The sequence below is a fragment of the Bos javanicus genome, chromosome 18 (assembly GCF_032452875.1).
Source record: "Bos javanicus breed banteng chromosome 18, ARS-OSU_banteng_1.0, whole genome shotgun sequence".
In the NCBI taxonomy this organism is placed as follows: domain Eukaryota; kingdom Metazoa; phylum Chordata; class Mammalia; order Artiodactyla; family Bovidae; genus Bos; species Bos javanicus.
Window position 1 is genome coordinate 35857812 of NC_083885.1, and position 10342 is coordinate 35868153.

General features: G+C 51.3%; 1 protein-coding gene across 4 annotated transcripts in view; it reads left to right on the top strand.

The window, feature by feature from the left end:
• Positions 1-10342, top strand: part of PRMT7 (protein arginine methyltransferase 7) — a 116572-nt gene that overhangs the window by 28418 nt on the left and 77812 nt on the right. For 2 of the 4 annotated variants that reach the window (XM_061387671.1, XM_061387672.1), the window contains exons 9-18: positions 775-902; positions 1308-1443; positions 2449-2532; positions 2993-3040; positions 3723-3812; positions 4892-5053; positions 6240-6314; positions 8485-8645; positions 9535-9631; positions 9855-10023. In XM_061387671.1, coding sequence (XP_061243655.1) covers positions 775-902; positions 1308-1443; positions 2449-2532; positions 2993-3040; positions 3723-3812; positions 4892-5053; positions 6240-6314; positions 8485-8645; positions 9535-9631; positions 9855-10023 — 1150 coding nt within the window. Of the gene's footprint in view, positions 1-774; positions 903-1307; positions 1444-2448; positions 2533-2992; positions 3041-3722; positions 3813-4891; positions 5054-6239; positions 6315-8484; positions 8646-9534; positions 9632-9854; positions 10082-10342 lie in introns of those variants that run through there. The other 2 variants (XM_061387673.1, XM_061387674.1) reach the window with 2 other exon arrangements.

The following is a 10342-nucleotide window of genomic DNA, read 5'->3' on the forward strand; positions in this document are numbered from 1 at the left end:
AATGAAAGGGAGATACTTGCAGTTAAGTACACATTCTGGCAGAAGGTTATTGTTAGTCATCGGATATCTCTGTTAATGAATTTAGTGCTTTTCTGGATATGAGAATATACAAGAAATTGGGTTCCTAAGGTTTTCTGAAAATAACTGTCTGAAGCCCTGTTCTGCGAGCTTTTCCCAGAGCATTGGCTCTCTCATTCCTGATTTCTACCCTAAACTCCTTTCAGGATATGTGAAAGTAGGGACTAAAGTGGCTAGTTAATTTGTTCTTATAGAACCAGTGGTGAACAAACAGTATTTGGTTGCTAAATGCCCTCCTGAGAAGTGGTGCTGGCTATTTTTCCGATTTTTTATTTTGAAAATTCTGAATCCATAAAGTAAGTGAAAATGAACATCAGTATGCTCTCTACTTAAATTTACCAGTTGTTAATGTTTACCATATTTGCATTCTCCCTCCCTCCTTCCAACTCCACCCTTCCCCCTCCGCCCCAACACACACACAGGGCAGGGGCTGGAGTCCCCTCATCTGAGCCCACCCTAAAGACCACTGCTATCAGCTACATTCTGTCTTCCTAAAGCCAGCAGTGTTCCATGAAGTTTTTGGGCCTTTAGCATTTCTAATTTGAAAATTTTCTTTATCTCTTTGGCCATAGTAGCAATGTGTAGTTCACACAGTGGTCTCCCAGCAAATTGGTTTTTGGCTTGGGTTTTGGCCCCGGGATTTGATGCATTGCCCTTGTTGCAGCTTGGTGACAGCTGATTCTCTTCCTGTTTCAGTGGCGGGACCACTGGATGCAGTGTGTGTACTTCCTACCACAGGAGGAGCCTGTTGTCCAGGGCTTAGCCCTCTGCCTGGTAGCCTACCACGACGACTACTGTGTGTGGTATAGCCTTCAGAAGACCAGGTGTGCCTCCGGCCTTGTGGGGTGGGACACTAGGCTTGTGACATTGTCTGTTGATGTAAATTCCCTCCACAGACCCTGTAGAGATTTTGAATGGGCACATTTGTATCTGAACCAAATAAGGGCAAAAGTTTGTGGCTGGGTGCCTGTTTGTGTGTACTGAGAAGAGGCTACCCTGGTGGTAGGACCCCCATTTGGGGCAGATATATATATGAGAAGTCTTGAATTGGAGGGCCTCCAACCCTAAGGCCCACTCGAAAGCCAGTGCCTAGATTCATGTCCCCTAGAGGACCATGGATGTGTCCCCTCTCCAACTTGAGTTCCCTGGTGCAGGTCCCTGTGCTGTGCCTTCATGCTCGCCATTGCCTAGCAGGTCATCACCCTGTATCTGTTCATTTTCTGATCCAGTCCTGAAAAGAATGGGAGAGCCCACCCAGTGCGCCCCGTGTGTGACTGCCAGGCTCACCTGCTCTGGAACCGGCCTCGGTTTGGAGAGATCAATGATCGGAACAGAACTGATCAATACATCCAGGCCCTGAGGACAGTGAGTATCCAGCCCTTTGGGTGGTCACAGGCCAGAAGGGGTTTGTCCTGTGGACCCCAGCCCACTGCTCACTTATGATCAGTTGGTTTTGTCTTCTGTGCTCTCCTGTCTGTCCATGAGTAGCTTCAACCAGCTCCTACTGGGTGGGTGTTTGAGCCGAGGCTGGGAGCTTGTTTCTGGATCAGAAGGGACTGGTTCTCTGCTCTTCTGTAGGAGCCTCTCCCTGGCCCTTGCTATTGTCCCTCTGGACACTTTGCTTTTATGGTCACCAGCAGTTCCTTTGGCGATCCTTATGGGTTCAGCCACCCCATTATTCCTCTCATTTTCTGTTTTCTTTCTAAAATGTTCTAGATTGTAAATCTGGTTATATAGCTCTTCTGAAAAACCTTTGCTCCCTGCTGCCTATAGAAGGGGTCTTAGCCTGGGGACCACAAGGTTTGGATGGGGGTCTCTGGACCCCTTGGAGTTGTATGCAGAAATATGTGTGCTGGTATGCACATGCCTGCATTTTGTCGGGGGCAGGTGGGGAGGATCCCAGACATTCTGAGTTTCTCTCAGAGGGATCTGTGACCCACAAAGGCATCCCTGATGTGAGGAGTCATTCAACATGCCCGTGGCTGTCCGTGCTGTGACTTTACAGGGAAGAGGCCTGTGGTCGTGACTTGGGGGTGGCCTCCGATAAACAGGGCAGGCCTTCAGTGGGGCCTTCTAGGATGGCTTGAGGAGAGTCTCCTGACAGTGGGGTCTCAATGGGGAGAGGTGAGGCAGAGGGTGTGTTGGAGGGTGAGGCTGGTTGCCACCGGGGCCTGGGAGGCAGGTTTGACCATTGTTGGGGCACAGGAAAATGCAGCCAGGCCATGTGGGCGATGGAGTGAGGAGGAGATGGGACTGAATGATCACAGAGTGGGTTAGAGGGTCAGATGGAAAACGTGCCTTTCAGTTTGTCAACAAGAATTTTCTCAACATTGTAAGAAAATCTGTGCTGAGGTTGCTCTTTTCCTGCAGGTGCTGAAGCCGGACAGTGTCTGCCTGTGCGTCAGTGATGGCAGTCTGCTGTCCATGCTGGCCTATCACCTTGGGGTGGAACAGGTACTGGCCGTGTGCCTTCTGCCAGCTTCCTGATGACACTCTTTAGTCACAGTTTTGTGACTAAAACTCTTTGCAAATGCAGCTGCCACATACATTGTGGGTGTGCTTGGGTTGGTGTCTGAGGGGTTGTCGCCTCAGGTGCAGGCAGGAGTCAGACTATAGCTGTTGCCATGTAGCTGCAGCTCCTGAGTCTGAATCCGGGGTCAGCACAGAATGTTGTACTATCTGGGGGGATCGTGAGCACAGACGTAGTTGGTTAGGTGTTGTCCTTTGCTTTGGAGTTGCTTTTCATGTGGGATTGTGGTTTCCCAACCAGCGATGGCACCCATACCCCCTGCATTGAAAGTGTGGAGTCTTAACCCCTGGACCACCAGCGAAGTCCCTGGAGTTGCATTTTAATCTGTTTATTTACTTTTTCTGTTAAGTGCATCTCTTACAACTAATATGATATTCCCTTTAGGTATTTACAATAGAGAATTCAGCAGCTTCTCATAGACTGATGAAAAAAGTAAGTGATAATTGTCATTATTGAAATCATGTGGGGACCTGTGGGGCTTGCCTTCCTGAGTCTGGGATCGATTGCTTTGAATCAGTGTCAGTGCCGAGGGAATTGGGGGAAGTAGCAGCTGCCAGTAACTCTCGTGACTCCTGAGTCGAGAGCTGCCCTGGAAGTCTTCTGGAGCTGTCGTTGAATAGCAGTGAGCAAAGTTTAGACTCTACTTTGTGTTTTGTGGCTGAAGAAGTATAGGCTTTTCTCCTCACTTCACTTAAAACTAAAAAACCAAAACTCCTTGCAGTAATAGAACTAAAGTTTTGTTTCTGGGACACCAGCACCCGGGGAGTCACTGCTCACAAGCTGTCCTGACTGCTTGGTTCTGTGATGGTGTTTCACATCCTGGCCAGTGACTGGTTTTGATTTCCTTTCTGAAGGATAACCCACCCCACCAGGACTACAAGCCTACTTCTGAGCCTTGCCAGTGTGCCTGCAAGAGAAATTTCTGTTGCTCTTAAGACATTTTGCTCATGATGTCACCTGCAGTCTGTAGGAGGCCCTTGGAGGGGAGAAGTTCAGCAGAGTAGCTGAAAGTGGTGCTCCAGAACCATTTGGCCAGAGAACTGCACACAGATAAAGCAACTCTGAGATGTGTTCTTTTTCTCAATGAAACCAACACTTTTGTTTTCTCTCTAAGATCTTCAAGGCCAACCACTTGGAAGACAAAATTAATATAATAGAGAAACGGCCTGAATTATTAACACCTGCAGACTTGGAGGGTAAAAAGGTGAGTAGAGAGCGCTGTGCATTTGCTCTAGATAGCACAGTTCTGAGATGGCCTGACTGCCCCCTTCTCTGGGCCTCACTGTGGGTCCCCAGAGATGCTTGATGAATGAATACTTGCATTGCTCTCCAATTGCTGCTCCTTCAGCAAGAGCAGGATGGCTCTGCTGGGATGGACAGAGACACACAGTGTCCCCTCCCTTTTTCCGTCACAGCACTGCTCCTGAACCCAGGCTGTGGTGAGAACCCCGAGTCCCAACCACTAGGCCACCAGGGAACTCCTGAAAATCTTTCTAAAGCACATTCCTTCTCATATTAAGCCCTGATTAAAGCTTTTAGTGATCCCCTCTTGCCTCCAAGGCATAGTTCAGTCTCCTTTTCCTGTCATCAGCTGCCTTTGGGTGACCTGGCTCCTCTCCACTGCTCTGGCCTCTTCCTTTACTGTCCTACCCTACCTGCTCATCTGGTGAGCTCCCAGAAGGGCCTTGCTCTCATTGTCATTCACACTCCTGCTTTGGCCTCTGCCCACACCTCTGCCTGGACTCCCCACTCTTTTGCTTTTCTGTCTCCTGTTCATGCATTTATTCATCTGATCAACAAACCTTCACTGACATCTGCTCTGGGCCAGGCACTGTGCTGGGAATACTGTGTCTGCCAGTGTCCCCACTTCTCTGGTCTATGAGCCTGGTGAGGGAGACAGACTAGCACTGACAATGAATTGTCAGGATAAAGCTTTGAGTAGGATTTCCAGGATGCCATCCTGGAAGCTCTTCCTGAAGCTCTTACTTCTAGGGTCCCTCTGGGAGCCCCTTCCTTGCTTCTGTCAGAGCCTACCGCACTCTCTGAGGACGGCGCCTAGCCTCGTCTGCTCCCTTTTTCCATTCTGCGCTCCTGAGGGCAGGGCTTGTGTCTGTTTCTCATCTTTGTATCCTCAAGGGTAGGTGCAGGCCTTGACTTGCGTGTGGACTGACTGACCGACCAAGTGGGTGAGTGAGTGAAAAAATGAATGTGCCTGTGAAACTTGTCCTTTATTACTCAGCTGAATCCTTCTGATACCTGGGCCTGCTTCTCTCTGATCGGCAGGTTTCTCTCCTGCTGGGTGAGCCGTTCTTCACCACCAGCCTGCTTCCGTGGCACAACTTGTACTTCTGGTATGTGCGGACTGCTGTGGACCAACACCTGGGGCCTGGCGCTGTGGTGATGCCCCAGGCTGCCTCACTGCACGTAGTGGTCGTGGAGTTCAGGGTAGGCCACCCGGAGGTTTTCTTGGCAGGGGGTGGGGAGTTGTTTTCTTATGTGGACCTTGAATGCAGGTGGAGCACCTAGGGTCTTAATGGTTTGAACCTCTGTTTTTCTGTATCAGCACACCTCAGGGCTGAATAGAAGAGGCTCGCCTTTGTAAAAATGAAGTAATTTAGCACATGAAATGGAAATGGTTGTGTGTTGTCATTTTACAATTACGGCTTATCAGAATAATTTTAAAATATAAATTAAGAGTTTCAGAAGACAAGCTGTGCAGCTTGCTCTGCTCTCATTAAGAGCTGAGGCTCCAGTTGTTAAAAGCATTTTGAGATGGGCAAGTCAGCTTCCTTATGCAAGAAAAATTGAAAAGCTTCATTTTCATTTTCTCATCAAAGCAGAACCATAGTCAAAAAGTCATTTTGGGAAAGGTATTTTTTATTAAAAGGATTTTGAAATGCTTTTAACCTGAAATACAGAGTGAACTTCATTTGATGTCTCTTTGATAAGGATGGCTTTATCCCTTGGTAGCTTAGTGGTTCTGTCACTTAATTTTTTGGCCATTTCTTCTGCGTTAACTTATTTACTTGACCAGATTTCCACAAGAATTCTGGTTTTCATGGCCAGTGAGGGACTGTGGAGAACGATGCTGTTCCCAGGTATATGTCCCAGAGACAGAGGATACTGAGTGACCGGGTTGACTAACCTCTGGTTTCCTCCCAGGATCCTGTCGTCCTCACACTCTCTTTATGGGCATAGAGGCTCAAGAAGTGGTTGACAGAGTTCTTCCCAATGAATCAGTGTTCAGGATGGACAGGGAGGGGTTAGAGAGCCTGTCTGAGTAGCTCTGGTCAGCTGTCCCTCAGTGGAGAGGGTTTGGGATCAGGAGAGGCTTTGCAGGTCTGAGGAACCATCCTGGGTCTTTGGTGTCTTTGGGTCCCTTCAGCTGTGGGAATCTCTTCCAGGCCTGTGGGAGCAGCAAGATGTGCCTCAGGTGTGGAATTGGGGCAGCCCCAGCCTCTTACCCTTCCTACTCTTGTCACTACACTTGGTGTGCCTGAGTGGGTGTCGACATCTATGTGCTGTCCCACAGAACCATGGCCGTGCCTGCCCACCCACCCCCATTGGGTGGGTGTGGGTGTTGGCATGCCCTGGCGGGTGGGTGTCAGTGAAGGCTGTACCTTCCTTTCAGGACCTGTGGCGGATCCGGAGCCCCTGTGGTGACTGTGAAGGCTTCGATGTGCACATCATGGATGACATGATTAAGGTATGCAGGGCCGCAGCTCCCGCCACCGTGTTCCATCCACACTCCATTGGGCCACAGGCTTCTGAAGGGGATGTCTGGCTTCCATGGAGGGACCTGGGTTGGGCAATGTGGGCAGTATGCAGAGAGCTCCTCTGCTGGGGGCAGCAGGGACAGGCATATCTGTTCTACTTGGTTCACCGTGAGCATGAACCTGAGAGCCACTGCATCTCCAAGTCTGGCTGGTGTTAGGCCATTCTCAGCCTGGGACTGTAATCCCTGAATCAGAATTTTGGGCTGGGGCCCGTCTGTCACCAGACCACTGGAACCACTCCTGCCAGTGTCAGCAGGTAGTTCTTGTTTGGGATGGCCTCTCTAGAAGGCGATTTTGGCAACCTTCTGAGCCAGCTGTTTTCATTCTGGGGACTCCATTTCAGGGGAAGGTGCTTGAGGGTGGAGGTGGGTGGGATGTAGAAGGAGGGTTCCTGCAGGGTTATCTGTACATTTGTAGGGGATCCAGCCAGCCACCAGGGTCTGCAGCTCCCAGAAATGAGGGCAGTCATGAAAGTGCCAACAATACTTGGCCGGAATAGCTGTGAAGAGTCACGAGCCCTATGAGAAGGGCAGGACACCATCACATTTTTATATATTAAGAAAATTCACAAATGTAATAACTGTAAATGGAAAGTGACCTGTACAAAGTATATGCAACATTAAAATTTTGTTTTAATTATAAAAAAAATTACACGTGTAGTGAAAAAGGGGTGGAGTGCAGACACCAAAATGTTAGTTCTGTGATAGGAAGTGGTTAGTTTTTTCCTCCCTTTTGCTTCTTTCTGTTTACATTTTCTACAGTGATTGTGGATTCCTTGTGTAAACATTTTTTAAGTAAAAAAAATCCGGGGGACATTTGCAGTTTTTCATCTTACCTGCCTGTCCACAGCAGACCACTGACTGTTCCATGCTCCTGGGAACACCACACACTCTAGCTCTCTCTGGCCGCTTCTCAGGCTCCTTCCTGGATTCCTCCCCTCTTCTTATCCCCTGAGGTGTCCTGTGTTCTAGGGCTCCCCGAGGTCCCTGCCCAGACCCCTGTGTCTGTTTCCATTCTCTCTATTTGCTGGCCATTGCCTGCCTGTCTCCTGAGCTCTGACCAAATAGCTGAGAGCAGTGACTCCACTGAGATGTCTTCAGGCGCTCCTACCCGCTGCCTCCAGAATCCACCTACTCCTCCCCCGCCCCTAGTCCAGCCCTCCCAGTGCTGCTGTCCTAGACCTGCTGTCACTTCATACCTGCCAGCTGGGCTCAGGGCTCCGGCAACCTCCCAGACAAGCCTTCGCCTTCTCATTCAGTTCGTTGTTGGGTTCCATAACCATCAGGTCCTCTGTGAACAAGTTTTCTTTCCCTGCTGTTACTCGTCTGGGCCACTTGCATCTTGTGTTTGACCGTATACCCCACTCCTTCTCCCATCAGCCTTTCTCCACAGGGAGCTTAAGTGAATCTGTAGATCTGAAGTCTGGCCCTGTCTGTCCTCTGCGGGAAAACCCTGAGCCCCCACCTTCACCCCTGCAGCCAGCCCCTGCCACTCTGTTGGCTCTGCTTTGCTCTCTGACCATTCCCTGCTGGGCTGTGTGTACTCTCCTCTTTGCTAACAGCTCTTGGGTAACCTTCAAGAGGCAGCCTAGAGTTCACCCCTCTGGGCAGCTTTCCTGCCCAACCCTGTTCTTAGCCTGTCAGTGTCCCCGCACACTGCAGTTGCTCCCCAATTGTCTCCTTCTAGACTGGGAGCCTTGTAGGGTGGTAATCTGGCAGCTGTAGTGATCAGTAAGGGTCACTGAATGGGCAAGTGTCCAAGTGATGGGTGATTTCACCAGTGTAGGCAGTTGGTCAAGGTAGCTTGTGAGATGGGCAGTGGCTTTTGAGTTTTAAAAAGCAGAAAATGAAGCTTAGAGTGCCTTGCTGAGGAGATTGCTTGTGAGTGGTACCAGAAGCCAGCTGGTCTGGCCAGGCACCTGGGGTCTTTTATGGGGGCTCACTTGCCCCACATGACCATAGCAATTACCCTGAGGGACCAGGGCCATGGCGATGAGGGACCACTGGCATATGTAAACTCTGGAGATGGGGACAGGACCCCCATGTTTCCTGGCCACCTGGCTCTATCTCTGCAGACCCCTGCCTTCTCTTACCTTCTCAGCGTGCCCTGGACTTCAGGGAGAGCAAGGAGGCGGAGCCCCACCCACTGTGGGAGTACCCGTGCCGCAGCCTCTCCGAGCCCCAGCAGATCCTGACCTTTGATTTTCGGCAGCCAGTCCCCCTGCAGCCTATCCATGCTGAGGGCACCATCGAGCTGAGAAGGTGAGTGGAGGCTCCAGGGTCAGGGAGTGAGGAAGGAAGTGGCAGGGCTTGCTTTCTAATAGTTATTGCCTGAATGGCTATAAGCACTTACTTTGGTCACTTTCATGTGGGTGGGATGGCTGTCCTTATTCAAGTGGCCCTGAAATGTGTGGGGGTCCCCATAGCTTCTGGGTGGGGGAGAAAGCCAGAGTGGGCTTGCTCATCCTCCCACATCTGAGGCTCCCTTTGAGCTCAGCGGTACGTTACACACAGCTGCAGAGAAACGTGAATTTGGTTGCTATGGTTACCCATTGGGCCATATCCTTTCCTGAACCCTCCTGGGAATTGAAGCAGCTTAGGAATTGGCAGGGGCTGTCGTCGTGCTACATGGTCAGGCCCATCCAGCTCCAGCTCCCTTCACGGGGAGGGGCAGCTGCTTCCTGGAGGAAGCTCCCTCTTATAACTGGGTGGAAGCCATGAGCCCAGAGCCCCCTGGGGCTCCTCTGACAAGGAGGAGCCAAGGCAGCTGCCTGTCTGTGCCTGCTGCCCAGAGTTATCTAGGAGCAATCTAGACTTCAATGCCTGGACTGCTCTCTCAACCTTCTGGGCCAACCTTTGCATGATCTCAGGCAGAGGAGGCCAGGCTGGCAGCCAGCTGGCCCTGCCCCAGGATTACTCTGAATACTTGGCCAGACTGTGGGGAGTGAGTGGGCACTTTGGTTGCTCAGCAAGAAGGCCACTTTTACTGAGTGACCTTCATTCAGGTGGAGTCTTAGGAGCCTCCTGACAGGGCAGGATGGAAGTAGGGAGGATAAGAGGTTTCTGAAAAGCAGAGGGCAGCCATGGCCATGCCAGTCTTTCATGCAGCTGTTTGTTTCTGGTCCCTTTCCACCCCCCGGCCCATCTCTAGGTGTGGGAGGAGCCACGGAGCTGTCCTGTGGATGGAATACCACCTGACTGCGGACAGCACAGTCAGCACCGGCCTCCTGAAGCCTGCAGAGGACGAGGTAGTGCTGTGTGCAGGCCCCGAGGAGGTGGATCCTGAGAGCGGGAGCCATCACGCCACTCGCGTGTACTCTGGGCATTCCGGGTAGTGACTCCTAGTGGTCCTGGGTCATCCAGCTCCGAACAGCAGCTTCTCACTGTGAGCTGCCTGGGCTGGAGGCTCGCCAGGAGCGGGCTGGGTGGGACATCAGAAGCCTCACTGCCTTCTTGCTGCTTTCTCTGCAGGGGGACTGTTGCTGGAACCCCCATTGTAAGCAGGCCGTGTACTTCTTCAACACCACACTCGACCCCAGAGCACCGCCGGGCAGCTCGCAGACCGTCACCTACACTGTGGAGTTCCACCCCCACACTGGAGACATCACCATGGATTTCACGCTCTCAGATGCGCTGGACAGTGGGTGCTAACCCTCACTTATTGAGAAATAAAGTGGAGGAGGGCTCTGGGCTCTGAATGATGGCTTTCCGTGGGTAAAAGTGAAGGCACCTTGCCTTTCAGGACCCATCTTGACCTCGGGGATTGGAGGAGACCACTTCCCGTTTTGTGTTTTTGCACTGCTGGCTTCTTGCTCCAGATATGGCAGGAAGTGGGGATTATTTTGGAACTGAGAAGGCACCAAGGAGCCCACCTGCAGTGGCTTTTAAAGTGCTCAGAGAGCTTCCCGGCCACAGTGTCCCTCCTGCTCTCCCTGGGAGGGAGCCAGGGCTGACCGGGC